This window comes from Apium graveolens, chromosome 10 (assembly GCF_009905375.1).
Source record: "Apium graveolens cultivar Ventura chromosome 10, ASM990537v1, whole genome shotgun sequence".
In the NCBI taxonomy this organism is placed as follows: domain Eukaryota; kingdom Viridiplantae; phylum Streptophyta; class Magnoliopsida; order Apiales; family Apiaceae; genus Apium; species Apium graveolens.
Window position 1 is genome coordinate 222,066,665 of NC_133656.1, and position 16,475 is coordinate 222,083,139.

The 16,475-nt window shown below is 33.7% G+C and overlaps 1 protein-coding gene across 1 annotated transcript; it reads right to left on the minus strand.

Annotated features, from left to right (window-relative positions):
• Positions 1-9,218: 9,218 nt before the first annotated feature.
• LOC141689934 (uncharacterized) lies at positions 9,219-13,583 on the minus strand. The gene is made up of 6 exons (XM_074494467.1): positions 13,136-13,583; positions 12,943-13,049; positions 11,045-11,153; positions 10,751-10,912; positions 10,502-10,675; positions 9,219-9,428 (listed from the first exon to the last, which is right to left on the minus strand). Exons 1-6 carry the CDS (start codon positions 13,433-13,435, stop codon positions 9,399-9,401), a joined length of 882 nt encoding a protein of 293 aa, XP_074350568.1. The 5' UTR covers positions 13,436-13,583; the 3' UTR covers positions 9,219-9,398.
• Between the last annotated feature and the right edge of the window lie 2,892 nt (positions 13,584-16,475).

The window sequence follows — 16,475 nt, forward strand, 5'->3', positions numbered from 1 at the left end:
CAGACTTTACAGTTTTAGCTACAAACTTAACAGGATTTACCTTTGGCTTAACAGTTTATTTAACAACAATTGGCTCAATTTGTTCAGTTCCTTTTTCACTTTTATCATCTCCATAACCTAAGCCCTCTTTCCAGTTTCCACTACTTAATAAGTTCTGAGTTGTTCTGCCAGAGTTATTCCAAGTCCTGATAATCTCTTTTTCTTTTTCTAACTCAGTTTTGAGAGATTTATTCAATTTCAGCAATTCATCTCTAACATAAAAAGCATCATCTCTTTCTTTCTGAGTTTGATGGAACATAACTAACTCTTTTTTCTAAATAATCATTCCTTTTCTTAAAAGCAAGATTTTCAGAAGTTAATCTTTCACATGTTAAAGTTTGATCTCTGTAGCAAATAAATATGGTTTTAACATATAATCTCAACTCAGTAATATCATCAGTATGAAATGCATAAGTTGTTTGAGGTACCTTTAATTCAGCAGTTTCAGGGCTGCCATCAGCATTTGCCATCAAGGCATAGTTCACCTCATCTTCAGAATCTGAAGAGTCTGTCCAGCTTTTCTTCTTTGTGACAAGTGCATTGCCTTTGTCACTTTTTCCTTTCTTGCAGTCAGGAGATATGTGGTCTTTCTCACCACAATTGTAGCATTTGACATTTGAGTAATCTCCTCTGTCAGACTTTCCTCCTCTGCCTTCAGATTTTTTGAAACCCTTCTTATCAGTACTTCCACCTTTCTTGAAAAACTTCTTTCTCCTTCTGAATTTTCTGTAGGCTATCTTTGTGATACCCTTCACCATAAGAGCACACAATTTCATCATCTCTTCATCAACATCTATTTTAGGTAAACTTTCAGTTTCTAAATCATCATCATCAGAACTTAATGATTCTATATCAGACTTTGTGATGATAGCTTTTCCTTTACCTTTTCTTTGAGACAACCACTTTGGGGAATTCCTCCTCAGCCTTAAGATCAATTGTCCTTGACTTTCTCCCTTGTCTCTTGCTTCTTTGATCCATCTCAAGTTCATAAGTCTTGAGCATTCCATAAATTTCATCAAGAGTAGTTTCATCAAGAGCATAGTTGTCTCTTATAATAGTAGCCTTCAAATCCCAACTTTCAGGAAGAGTTAAAAGGAATTTTATATTTGAATCTTCAAGATCATATTCCTTGTCCACCAGTGACAGATCATTCAAGAGTTTGACAAACCTGTCAAATAAGTCAGTTAATGACTCATTACTTTTTGAGTCAAAGTGCTCATACTCTTGAGTGAGTATAGTCCTCCTGTTCTTCTTGATTGCATCAATTCCCTGGCATCTTGTCTCCAAAGCATCCCATATCTCCTTTGCAGTCTTGCAGTGAATTACCCTGTTTGACATGACATTATCAATGGCACTATGCAATAAATGCCTTACCTTTGCATCCTTGGCAATGGATGAGATATCTTCAGCTGTGTACTCACTTTTCTCCTTTGGTACGGTCTTTGCTGGCTGATCTGCAACTACAACAGAGAGCTTGGTTGGCTTATGCGGTCCTTCATTAATTCTGTCAAGGTATTCTGGATCTGTAGCTTCCGGAAATATAGCCATCTTCATTTTCCATATGGGGTACTCAAAAGGTCTTAGTATGGGAACCCTTACAGTCTCATATCGACTGTGGATTTGAGTCTTTTGAGTTTCTTCAGTTTTGGCGGGCTTGGTTGGATTTTCTGCTTCTTCAGATATGATTGTTTTGGATCTTTAATGTATGTGTGTTAACAGATAGGCTCTGATACCACTTGTTAGGTCACACAACACTGTAGAAGGGGGTTGAATACAGTGTAGAATATAATCAAATCAATTTCGAACACAAGTAACAATAAACAGATATATTCGATATAATAAACTCTGTTACAATGGAACTGTTCTCTCTCAGTGATGAACAAATATCACGAAAGACGCTAGGTTACAATGTATGATCTTCTCGATAATGATAACACATATAGTGTAAACCTGTGTATGTGTTTATATAGTACACAGTTACAAGATAACTTCTAATTGATATGGAATATAATTTTGTCTCCTAAAATATATCAATCAGATATCTTATACAATTCTTTAAGTCCTCTAACTATTTCCATGCATATCTTCTTTTGTATTAGTCTCGATCTTCTTTCTTGTAAATCAGCTTCCTTCCTTAACTGTTAGTCCTCCAATACTTAAGTTCTGATATCCATCTTCTGATATTATCTTCTGATAATCTAAGTCCTGATATCCTTAAGTTCTGACTTCCAGTAAGTACTGATATTTCCCGTTTGTTAAGAACTGAAAACTAAACATGAAACATATTAGACATGACATCTCAAATATATCTAACAATCATCATCTGTTATACACCAGTTTAGAGGTAGAAAATCAGTTTGATTAAAGCAGTTCCAGATAACACCCTCACTAGCTTACAGTTTCTTTGGTTTTCTCCCAACAGTCTTGAAGTGAGTCTTGATTTGTGGCTTGAATGAAGGTAGGTTTAAGATTTTCTTTAAAGTTACTTGGCTGGATGTGATTGGTATTTTGAGTAAGGTGTTTGCAGTTTGTTTATACAAGAATTTAGGCTTTGAGATTGAAGGTGGTTGAGTGTTTGAGTTGGTAGAGGGTTTTAGTAGGTTGAATTTTGGTTTGGATTATTTGGATTGTTTTCTTCTTTGTATCCCCTTCTCTATCTCTTCTCTGTTTCTTCCCATCATCCTTCTTATCATCCTTGCTCTTTCTCTTCTCCTACACTTTGTTGCTGCCAGTTGCTCTTGAAGACTGACTTGGATTTGATCTAGAAGGTTTTTGATCATCTTTCTTCAGCTCATCATCTTTTAAGTCATCCTTAGTGTTGATTTGAGTTTTGGGGAAAATGGTGTCAGCATTTTTCAGGTATCTCCCCAATATCTAGATCACTTCTTCATCTTCTACAGTATTGTTCCTCTTTGTTTTCAAGTCAGTTTCAGGAGTCAATATTAGCCTCTTGTTCCCCATGACACAGTGCTTTGGGATCATGAAATTTTTGCACTTTCTGGTTGATGGACATATGTAGGTCACTCCCTTGCTAGGTTGGAGATATGCTTCTGAAAAAGCAGATTCTTGAGTCTTCTTGAGTTCACTAAGCAAAAGAGTATCCTCTGGAATCACTCTGTTAACCTTGTTGATTAGGATGTCTAGCTCAGATGCTCTTTCTAGATATGAGATATTTGAAGGACACCTGCATACACCTATCCATACATGAGTCATTGAAATTTATAATAATCCCATATGTCCATTCTGATTTTGGATTTGGAATGGATTGCTCATTGCCTACAGCTCCTTCAACATTTGTAGCAGCTCTTCGAGGAACATGAGGGTCTTTCTCAATGCAATCAACATACCTTTCATTCTGAGAGAGAAGATGCGGGTGCATTTTCACCTTTCAATGGTGATAGTTGTCTTTGTCCAGAAAAGGGATATTTACTCCAGCATCCTTTCTGCTCATGCTGTTAGTTGTTTTAATCTTTAAACTCTTAATATGTCAAGAGCTTTCTCTGATACCAATTGTTATTCCCAAAGAATCTAACAATAGAATTACAGAAGGGGGTTGAATGTAATTCTGGTTTCTTTTTGAAATTAAGAAACTTATTTATCAAGATATATCAGTGTTTGAATATGAAAGTGTGCGGAAAGAAATATAACTGTATTCAAAACACAAAGTAGTTAAACACAGAGATTTAAAAACTTCCTGGTGGATTGAACTTTTCTATCATATATATATATATATATATATATATATATATATATATATTGAGAACTCTGTGATGCAAGAATGCAAGTAAGATTTACAAAGAAAAGAGAAATTCTTAACAGATACAGCTTTTTCTATTTCTCAGTTCAATCGCTAATTTTCTATTTGCTACTCTTTGTTTATATATCACCAAGTTACATGTGAGAAAGAAAAACTAATAAAACAAATATGTCTTAGTCTAATCACATGTTTCTTCATTTCTCCATCCAGCATCTTTGTATTTCTTCAAGTAAGCATGAAAGTGGAAATGCTTCTTTGTTCTCAAAATCCTGCTAATAGGCTGCCACATTCCTTTTGTATATAATCAACTCATGTGACTGTCAAGTCACTATCAACTCCTATTTGATTTTGTTATCCGTCGAGACTCTGTTGGATCATCCGTTGAGACTCTGTTGGATCATCCGTTGAGACTCTATTGGGTTATCCATTGAAGCCTTGTAAAAACATTCGTTGAAAGTATTTTCATAGCAGTTGACTCAATTTCATTTATGCAAGCTTACAAGGCATCTAATATTTATAATTAGCCAACCTATTTTGCATATCATTCTAGTAGTCAACATGACTTAGAATATCCTACAACTTATAATTCTCTAAGGCATACAGTACACAGGAATGTGCTATAAAAACTTATTTAAGCATATGCTACTCTTTCAACGGATGACAGAGTAAGATTATCCGTTGAAAACTAAAACTTCACTTAATTAAATTTACTAAGGTGTTTTGATAAAATATCATCAAGTCTACAACATATTCCTAACAAAGTTACAGCTTCCTCACAAAGTAAGATTGTTTTTGTGGAGATTTTGTAAAAATAATTTACATGTTAGGAATTTACTCAGAAATAAGGGGGGAAACCACGATTATGTCTCTGATATGTAATGTTGATATCGAGCATATGTGATATTTTTTTTGTGAATGTAAATACGCCAAAGAGTTTTGTCAAATGTCAGGCCTCGAAATTGATTTTCAGGAGGTAGAATCGGCTCCAAGTTGGTTGTTAGAGATGATTAGTAAATGTGATAGGGAGTTGGTGGAAAAAGTTGGCATTATCCTATGTGTGGGGATCAGATTCTCCAGGAATAAGAAAATTTAGGAGGATGAAAATATTTCTCATGCAGTGATGTTGGAGATTAGTACCAAAATGGTGGCTGAGTGACATAAGCGAATAAACGGAAAAACCTGTTAACCAAATCGATGTAACGAACACAGACCACAGAGCATGCTCAGTGGAAACCTCCTGAAACATGATGTATGAAAGTGAATGTAAACGCCTCAGACGTTAGGAACAATATATCACTTTCATTGGGGATGGTATTGAGAAATGATCAAGGTCATTTTGTTGCAGGGAAGAATATGAGAATTGCGGGTAGAGTATCGGTGCTGGAAGCGGATGCCATAGGGGGTCTAGTAAGCGCTCAAATGGGTTGAGGATCAAGGAGCTCGGGATTTGATAATCGAGTGTGATTCAGAATTGACAGTCTATGCTTTGCAAGCAACGGCGACTTGTTTTAAATAGGTCACATTAGGGGTGCCCATGGGTTCCAAAACCCGACCGAACTCAAAAAATTTTAACCGAACTTTATTAGGTTATAAATTATCAAAATCGAACTAAATGGGTTAGGTTAGGATTTTATGTGTAACCCGCCCATTTCAACCCGACCCGCACCCCTACTTGTAATATAAAAAGATTTGTAAAATTGTAACCAAAATAATCTTAAATTGTTATTTGCATGTCAAATGATAATTTAGTATACCATTGTCATTTTAGTCGAATAAAACAATGATTTTCTTTTAAAAAGATTGATTTAAGTAAATAAGGTATAGTTAAACTTGTGATTAAGAGTTCTATCAGATTAAACTCTCTAATTTGAGTTTGATTTATTAAATTGTAGTATTATTAGTTTCAAAGTCTGATATCAGTAAAATTCACTATCTCACCTCAACTACGTTATGTCTTTTGTATTATCATTTGTTAGCCGATGTCCGGTAAATGTGAAATGAAGTTTTGTCCCTACATCCTATACTTTCTTGCAAATTCAACCTAAATGCACACAGATATTGGCAAGCTCTTGATGCATGAACTAATTAATAGCTTATTCTAACCGACCTAAACCGACTTAAATCTGAATCGACCCAACCCGATAAAATTTAAATTGAACCCTAATTGGGTATAAAATTATTAAAACCGAAATAAATGGGTTAGGTTAGGGTTTTACACTTAACCCGGTCAAACCGACCTGCGGGCACCCCTAGGTCACGTATTTGAAGAATGTTGGGAAAAGCTGAGGTGGAGGGTGGATTTTACTATTTGTCATATTAAAAAGCAAGTAAACATGACTGCACATTTGTTGGCTGAAGTCCCTTGTTTGTTAGATGACTTTAATTATTTCTTATATCCTTGAAACTTATTATTGGAGATGTTACTTATTCAATTTCAATGATTAATGAGAAGTTTTATTGCAAAAAAAAACTTGAATTAAAGACTTTTGCATACATAAATTTAATATTCAACTAACATTATAAATTATATTGAAAAAACATTTTTTAATAAATAAAACTGTTAGATTTATATATCAAATATTTCCGATATCTCAAATATTACATTGGTTATTTTTTTTTACCAGTAGATGCATCAATGACCTGATTGATTTCGCTTGCTGATTATAGATATAATTTTTAAGTCATAACCCATAGTTGTACTTATCAACAAATCATCCGAATAAATATAACTTTTATAAAATTACTAATGATTTATGGTTCATGATGTCATTGCCACTGGTCTTGGGCAGAGGGGTTTATTGCACAAAAACACCGGGATGCAGGGGTACTCCCGAAGAGGGAAGCCCAACGAATGTCAGCGAATTTCAGATGCAAAGACCTGCACCTCATTAAGATTAAATTGGCATTTTGAAAAAGCAAAAATCATATTTGTTTATGATAAGGAAATTATAATTTTTTATTATTATTATTATTATTATTATTATCATCTTATATTATTTAGGATATTTAGTTCGTAATAAAAATAAAATGTATCTATAAAATATGTATGAAAAGATGATAGTAAAATATTATATAATTGATTGGAAATGTAGAGAACTAAAAATATCAAGTGCGTTATTTTAGAAACCATTTTAAATGAAATGGTTATTTTAGAAACATAAAAATAAGATAATATAATCAAACAAGTTTCGTGAAATCGAAGCCAAAAATCGATAATAACCCTAATAGGCTCGAAAACTCAATAAACTCGACAACTTGTTAAATAACTCGATAGGTTCGAATTCGTCAAAACGTGATAAGTTAGAAAATTCGTAAAAAACTTGAAAACTCGATAAGTTCGAAAATTTGCGAACAGTTCAAACTCGACTCGTTAATTTTACAGGTCAAGTTCGAACAAAATTTAAGACTCGATTATTTTTGGACTCGGCTCGATTATTTTTGGACTCGACTTGACTCGAACTACATCCCTAACCTCATCCTCTTGATAACCTCGCGGTTCAGATCGGATCGATTTTGGGGTAAAAGTCGAACCAAACCGCGAAGAGCGGTTTTAGAAAATTGTCATCCGCAACCGCATTTGTGGTTGTGGTTAACCGCGTCAATTGCGGTTGCGAATTTATGGTTATTGCGGATCGGTTTGCGAAAAAATAAATTCGGAATGTTAATAAATTCAAGTTTAAGTTACGTGATAAATTTATATTCAAAAATAAAATACAAACTAATGCTCCGGGTGGAACAATGATATTAAAAACATACAAAAACATGGAGGCGAGAGAAAATAAAAAAGAAAATAAAATAAAATTACATGTTGATTACATTTTTCATTTGTTTGGTTATATATCTTATAATGATTGTAAATTTTATGAACGAAGTCTTAACATTAACCTAAGATTAGCTAATAAATGTGTATACTTATTAATTTATACGATATCAATTACATTTTTGGAAATTTATTTTATAATAAATATATGTTGCGAGTTGCGGTTGCGATTTTGCGATTTTTAAGAATTCAAAACCGCATCCAAACCGCGAATGAACGATTTTTAAAATTTAAATCCACAATCAACCCGCATTTCGCGATTATCCGCAAAATACGGTTCGGTTGCGAGCGATTGGATGCAGTTGAGCGGTTCGGATGCACGAAGTGATCTTCGCTTCACCGTGTGTTGCCCGCATCTCCCTTGGTTACAACTAGAGATGCACAAAAGGCCCACCGACCCGGGCTTTGACCGGGCCTTAAAAACCACGGGCTTTGACCGGGTCAGGCTTTTCGGGTTTTGATTTTGACCGGGCCAGGCCGGGCTTTCTGGAAATGTCAAAGCCCGTTTGGGCCCTCGAGGCGGGCCTAACCGGGCTTTTTTCGGGCCGGATCGGATCGGGCCGGGCTTTTTTCTAATTTAAATCGGATCGAGTATTATTAGAGATTCCGAAGAATACATGTGTTAGCAACTAGATCATCGTAAAAATGTATTAGTTTACATGAAATATTTTATGAAAACATTACTTCGTTGAAAATATTTAAGTTCGGCAAAAAATAAACATGTTTATATAATATCTTTTATCATTGTTATGATAACAATGATATTTAAATATTTATAACAATGATATCCAAATATATATAGTGTAATTATTATATCTTCTTTCATTATTTATGCAACGAAGTATATAAATAATATTATTAATCACAAATATGTAAATATATATGTGTTTAAAGTATTATTTATATTTATAGTAAATGTGAATTTATAAATATATAAGAAAATATATTAGAATAATCAGATTATAACCGGGTTTTTTCGGGTTTTTAATCGGGCCGGGCCGGGCCGAAGCCCGGGCTTTTAACCGGGCCGGGCCGGGCCGGGCTTTGCCTAAAAATATAGGGCCCGTCGAGGCCCGAAACCCGGGCCGGGACCGGGCTGGGCTTTGACCGGACCGGACTTGACCGGATTTTGACCGGATCGGGCCGGGCCAGATTTTCGGGCTCGGGATTTTTGTGCATCTCAGTTACATCACCACCCCGATTTGAGGTGTTGGAACTATTTAATTGGATTAGAACCCTTACCAAGTACCAACCTCTACCCGTCAAAAACCCAACCCTTCGATTCAAATTTGTTTCCAACAGAGGATTTTAAGATCTCAACCAACCCCCTCCCATCCCCAAACCAACTAAGGTCTTGAAGTTTGTATGATGTTTAAATAAAATTTGGGCTTTTTACAAAAACAGGATATGAACGTCTTGCAAGCATTGTTTCAAGGCAGTTATAATGGAATGCTATATACACGAGTCTGAACATTTTTAAATTACTTTTCTAAAAATGGAGTCACGGAGGAACCATAACATGATCCTGTTTTAATTATGATTGAAACATTTATTAAAAGACTGATCGTTCGCAAATTTATAATCGATAAAACATAGCCAAAGTTCTAACTGAAAACATCATTTAAGCTTTTTATTCAAATCCGACGGCAGTCATGTCATTTCATCTTTCATCTCTACAGATTACAAAAGGAACAGAATATATACAACCGCTTAAGACTGATGAAAAGCACTTGTGCAACAAAATGCATCCCTTTAATTTACTGAGATGGAGTTCACCGATGATTAGACCTGAACTCCGATCCTTTGAGCAACCTGTATTACAAAATATATGGAATTTTCAGTACGTTGCCTCGTCTATAGAGGCTGATGTATATGCATATATGCATAACCTTCACCTTTGAAAAGCTTTTACCTAACAGCCAAAAACTGAAATGCATGCCAAGTTGGATCAAATTGAGCAAAGTTTAAGTCATGCAAGAATACTCTGCTGACTTGTTAATTAGATGCAACAAAATGCGTACACATCAACATAATATTAATTTAATTTTGAGACTAGACATTTATAGTGTAAATGACATATTCAGAATTATTGGAGGCTGCAATTCCATCCATAATCATGTAAGAGAAATGACTTGTAACGGATAAACTTGGCGATGTAAGGTCATTTGGCTAATATAATAGTTATTTTACAGCATGCAAATGTATGCCAAGGCAAAAAATTACTCCATAACGCGACTAACTTGGTTTCATTATGGTTTTGTTTCTTTTTTACTTCAGGCGGTTTCTCCTTGCAAGTCATGTTCAAGTAGATCCCTAATGAAACTCTGCTAAAATTTTCACCGTGAAAAAGACAATACTCGACTATTTCTATAAGAAACAGAAAACACACGATGCTCTAGTATTAATGCTAGTATTGCTTAGTTTATACTGCATGCTCCAAAACTCAAAGCATACTTCTCTGTCAGATAAATGAGTCTCAGTTTGACTTGCGAAAGTCTGTAGATTCTCTAGCAATATATTTGGGGATTTTTTACATATTGCTAGTGAATTTCAGATTTCTTTTAGTCATACAAAAGATACATTGGATAGGAGTCATAAGAAAAAGCTGTTCCTAAATTTCAAATGCATTCCTTGATATTTTGAGACCAAAAGATACGGTTTGAACAAAAATGAAAGTTTTTACCCTTTGCCAGAGTTTGGAATCACTTCTATAGATTCCTATACACCAATATATATGTAAAACAATCTAAGATGAAACTCTGAGAATTACGTGACTACCTCGCGCATAAATCATAATACGATATTATTCAACAGAATGTCTGACACCATAGAAATGCATTCAGGTCATGTACATAAACTGAACAAGAAATATGAATTTACAGTACCTCTTTAAAGGAATAGACATCGCTTCCCCAAAGCCAAGCATCACAACCTGCATCTCTTGCACCCCAGATGTCATTTCTACGATCATCTCCTACATGAACTGCATCCTCAGGTTTGACATCCAACAACTCACAAGCTCTAAGGAAAATTGTGGGGTTTGGCTTTTCCGCTGCAACCTGCGACAGATACAATGTCAATAACTACGATCGCTGAAGAATTTGGCAAAGTAGAAGAAGCAAATTACAACTTACTTCAGCTGAGACTGCCACAGCATCAAACCAGTGATCACAATTCAAAGCCCGCAACAGAGGTCTTAACCTTGTATCAAAGTTTGACACAACAGCAATTTTTACTCCTGCATTTCTCAAGGCCTTAAAAACTTTCTCAGCATTTGGATCACAGAGATGCCATGCCTGGAAGACCGTTAAAGAGGAAAACAACAAAGAATTTCATGAAAATGAAATAGCACACCAACAGACTAGATTACATTTAATTACACCTGAGTTCCTAAAAATTTGATATATTAATGGCTTCAGTAAACCAACCTTATCAGTGGTATAGTAGTTATACAGCTCTTCAAAGTATTGGGAATCTGAACAGCCAGTTGATGAACTAACTATATATTGCCAAAATGGTCTCCCGTCATTAACATATCTGCAAATCAGTTTGCCAAATTTTAAGAAACAATTTATACTGAAGACCGAGGGAAATGGAGCTTTCTGGAAGAGAAAAGACCTCATCGGGTCTGAAGCAAGATTGATTAACAAACTTATCTCCTATATTATGCAAATTAGCATACACTTGGCCATATAATTCTTGGAATCAGCAATTCATCAATTAAATATCTATGAATACACACTAGTTTCTGGAAGTTAGCAACAGTCTTAAGAGTGAGATGGAATTAGTGGAGAGTGGAGACAACAGAGCAATTATAGCATAGCCAGAATCATCTTCAGTTGTGCACTTCACACAATCAATTTACTGGAAAGAATGTTAATTATATTATATCTATATGAAAGTTTTGCCAACTTCTGTTTTGTAACTAAATCAGTCTTGTTGAATGAAAGCGAATTCCAGAATTAGTAACTATGTTGAAGTTTAGTGAGCAAGCTTTAATCTATTATTACTTGGCCTAATAGATTAAATTCAATAATACACTTGTGCACCCAATACCTCTTGGTGTAGAATGTAGAGGTATCTCACTCGCTCCTTTTACGAGATGTCGAGACTTGTGCTCAATAAGACCACTATTGTGCATAGGAATAGACCTAATTCTGGGAATGCTCTAAGAACCTAGACTCTTATAGCTTTCAAAGAGGAACTGTACAAATTAATTAATTCCATCAACTTGACACCAACGGGATATGAGAAGGAAGATTTGAACATTTTTTAGAAAAAACACAATGCACAGTGCACTAAGAACGAGAAACTGATTTTACTCTGCCATAGAGAAAGTCAAGGAAAACAAACAGCACAGCCTTACAATGTTTCTACAACTCATCTCAAAAGGATGACAAATTGATTTACCAGAACCGACATGATTCCAAACGCGAACCCTCCCTATTTGTTCAAATCTTTTAATATAACAATAACAATTTTTTACATTTATATTGTACCCAATTACACGTTCAAATGAAGTTTCAAGCACATAAGCTCATTCTTGATTGCAGATTATTCAAATATTTCAGTAGTGAGAGAAAAAACACCACTTTCTAAAAGTCAAAAGACAAAGATATATTAAAAGCTAAAGACTGGAAAAAAGAGAATTAAAAAAAAAATAAAGATGCCAACACCAATAATTACCCCAACTAAAGGAAGCTACCAAAAGCTCATAAAGATATACAGATATTACTCCTAACAATAAACATAGTTTTACATAATATAATTAGAGCAAATCCAAGTGTGCTAGTAGCTTCCTTATAAATAGTATAAAATAATAACTCTTAGTAAGTTAGTACATGATTTTATATTTCAACTCCAACAATAATCTATAAATTCATCCCTTATTATTATTATAATAATAAATTTGAAAAGATATGAACACAAAGTGGAAGAAAGAGAAAGAATAAAGTGGAAGAAAGAGTGAGAAATTAATATTCTATTAATAAAAATAAAAAATGATATAAGGAAGAACTAGTTGTTTCTTAAAGATAAAGTATGAAAGTGATATCTTAGTGATTTAAGGAACTACTAAGAGTGTCAATTTAGGTCAAGTTCCTTATATTTAAACTTAATAGCCCATTTAAGGAAGCATTAAGGCCAAGTTCCTTATATTTAAACTTAATAGCTCATTTAAAGAAGCGGTTGGACTTGCTCTAACAACAATCAATCTATACAAAAATTTAAGATAAAAAAAATGCCTAAAAAAACCATGCACTACTAATACACCAACACAAACAAAAAATCTCAAGAAAATATTAAATAAATGGTTAAAAAATATTACCTTAATCGAGATCTACCCCAAGGCTGCTCATAAGCTCTCCTGTATCTATTCAATATCTCATCTTCAGAGTAATCCACACCATACTTCTCACCAATTTGTCTGTATATCTAACACCAAAATAAAAACAAAAATTATAACAAAATAAAAAAAGGGTATTTTTAAATGATCATAAAAAAAAATTAAAAAAATAAACCTGGGCCATGGGTTGAGAGGGAATAACAAGAGTGCCAACAGCATCAACAAGAAGAGCCTTATGAGTGATATTACCACCATACAAAGCTCTTCTATATTCTTCATAACCTTTCCACCCCACCAGTCTTGAAGAATTCATCATCTCTGAGTTAGCTGCAGATGATGAGAATGATCCGGACCCGGACCCGAAAAACGGGTCGGGTTGGTTCTTGAAAGGTCCATTAATGGAGGTGGTGTTTTGAAGAGTGGGTTTGTGGGTTATGGAAGAAAGGAGCCTAGCAGTTTTCGTTCTCATTGCCATAGCTCGCCACCTTCATTTGCTGTGATTTGTATGAGTGAGAGAGAGAGAGAGAGAGAGAGTTTTAGTTATTTCGGTTGTTTGGAGTGAGTTAAAAATGGAAGCGTTTGGAACTAGAGAATTGTAATTTGTAGCCAAGAATAGGAGAAAGTTATGGGGAAAGCTCTGAAATTTATAATAAAATATTGCAAATTTGTTATTTTTTTTAATTACAATTTTATCCTTTTAATGAAAATATGAATAACAAACAAGTCAGTTTTTATTTATAAATTATAACAGTCATCTTTTGGATGTTTTGTTTTGACAAGTCAATGATGTGGGCATTTTTGTTTAATTTTGAATATGGAACAGAAAACCAAAATATTGGTGTACTTCAAAATCTTGATAATTGGAATCAGACAACCAGGGTTGAAATTATAATCGCCACCGTTCAAAAATTTCGGATATATAAGAGTTTGAGCCCGTGAAGAATTCGAATTTAAATATTTTAAATAAGTGAAGCAGTTCAGTTGGTATAAGTTAAACAAATTTAAATATTGGGGTGATAGAAAACAAGTAATTTTTTTAAAATAAATTTAATCTATTTTAATGTATGATTATTGGTATTATTAATAATAAGAAGAGTATTATATTAAATTTTAGTTAACTAAATTATTAAAAAAAATATAACAACAAAACACTAATACTACAGTAGTCATAGACCGAGTGAGAGTGGAATACAAGTGAAAAAACAGAGGAGACAATCGTAGTGAGGTGGCAGTGCATGAAGGCTGTGAGAATCCTTGTCAGCTCCGCCCCATTTTTTGTATTTTGTTTTTGTCCGTTTCATGGGGTTGTGGTTTTTTATGTTGTATTTGGTGCCTTTCGGCTGTAATTCCATGGATTTATTTTTGTTAGTGAGCACATAAAATTTATTAAATTAGATACAATTTCCTCCCTCTGTTTTTTTATATGAAGCGTTTAACCTTTTTTCATGTACTTTTAACAGCTTTGAAAATATGATTAGAATTAATATATATATATTAATATTTATTTTCTAAATTAAAATATAACATATATATTTTTAATTTAGAATAAGAAAAAAATTAAAATAAATATTTTAGCTATATATTCAAAGACACATTGACGTGTGTGTAAAAAGTAAACGCCCTATATTTTGGATGAGAGGGTGTATTAATCTAATTTTTGTATATACACGGATCAATCATTATTAAAAAATGAAAAAATAATAATTAATTTAAACAAGTTGAAATTATATATTTCCGCGCTAAGCATGTACAAAGGGCGCATCTAAGTAGAGGCTTACGGGATTACGTGCTCTCACAAAATTTGTTAAAAATAATTTTTATGAGCAATGGGTATTATAAATAGGTATATTTAATCAAGTGTCCCCTTGAGAAAGTTGAGTGCCCCTACATTTACGTATTTATTTCAATGATCCATGTTGAAAATTATGATTTAGCTATCTAATATCTATAATGCAGTTGACCATATAAAACTATGATATAACTTTCTAATATATATTGTGAAATTGAGCGTACAAAATTATTAGTGATTCCCTCTCTAGCGTGGCACGAATGACAAAAAAGTACCGGCTAATTAGTATTTAGTACCTCGTTTTATTTTATTTATAGAAAAATAACAAACTCGTCATAGATGATCGGTTGTTAATTCGTGTATATAACTAAAGTTAGTTAGCATTGTTTTCTTGTTCAACAATTCAACCATTTATAAACACACAAATGGTGAGCATTGGCGATTGAGTCGTTGAATCGATATCGTAGAATCGCAATCATAGGATCGTTATCGTTGAATCATTATTTTTGTGAAATAGTCGTTAAAATATCATCATCAACATTTCATCGAATGATCAATTGTAACCGAATTTTGATCCATCGAGTGTGCATCCATAAGATGCAAGTACACATCAACTTGTTTCGGTCAAATTTAATGGAAATAATTTAAACAACTGGAAAAGATTAGTGATATTGATATTATCAGCTAAAAACAAACTAGGCTTTGTTAAAGGACCAGTGATTCCACTTGCATCAACTTCTACTAAATACAGTGTTTGAAAACGATGCAATTCCTTAGTAATTTCATGAATCATGTTTAATCTCGACGAAACCAATGCAAGAAGCGTTCTGTTTCTCAAAACTGCTAGATCGATCTGGAAAGACCTAGAAGAAAGACTTAGTACTTCATAAATTACAGAGCTATACTCATTGGGAAGGAACTTATAGAAATTTCTCAGAATTCTCAATCTGTTTTTGAATTTTATACCAAACTCAAGACAATTTTGTCGGGTTTTTGTTAGATATTGAATGCAACACAGAGGGGGTGGGGTGAATGTGTTTCTTGGATTTTTAGCCTTTATAAAATTGTTTACACTGTAGGTGGACAAAATAGTTAAGATATTGTAGAGATACCGTGTTTATAGAATTAATAAAAAAGCACAATATTTTCAAAACTCACTTAATTTTTATTAATTAAGTTGGTCTTACTACAAATTTTGTGTTCTTAAGAAAACAAGAACTCGGCTTTTATCTTGAGAGAATACAAGAAAATCTAGATTTGTTTGTCACTTGTGAACTAATGACCCGTGCATGTTTTATAGACTCGCAGCACGGGTTTACAAGACTTGCACTAAAATATACTAAACTACTTTCTAAAACAACCTTTTTCTATTTCCATTTATAGCTTAGCAAATATGTGCAGAATCTTGCAGGTCCGTGACCACCCTTTGTCCAGTTAATTTTGGCCCTTAATCTTGTATTCTTCCAGCTACTTTGTAGACTTTTCAATCTATCGAGTGGATCGTTTGTTGACTGATAATCTTGAATCTTGAACTTGTCTTCATTCCGTATTTGAGAAGTATGTCGAGACCTCCAGTTTATTTTATAGAGAAGTGACATCTGGATAAGTATAATGACATATCGAGATCTTTGAGTTCTCAATAGGTATATGTGACTTGTCGAGTTCTCTAGATCCTTGCATGCAAAATGGCTTATCGATATATCTGAGATCTCTTTATTTAGAAATG

Bases quoted from the DNA above. Each gene is read 5' to 3' on its own strand.
- LOC141689934 (XM_074494467.1), bottom strand. From the start codon at position 13,435: ATGGCAATGAGAACGAAAACTGCTAGGCTCCTTTCTTCCATAACCCAC. The intron at 10,676-10,750 runs GTAAGTTGTAAT...TATCTGTCGCAG, and splicing joins CTGTGGCAGTCTCAGCTGAA to GTTGCAGCGGAAAAGCCAAA. The intron at 9,429-10,501 runs GTACTGTAAATT...TTTGTAATACAG, and splicing joins ATGTCTATTCCTTTAAAGAG to GTTGCTCAAAGGATCGGAGT.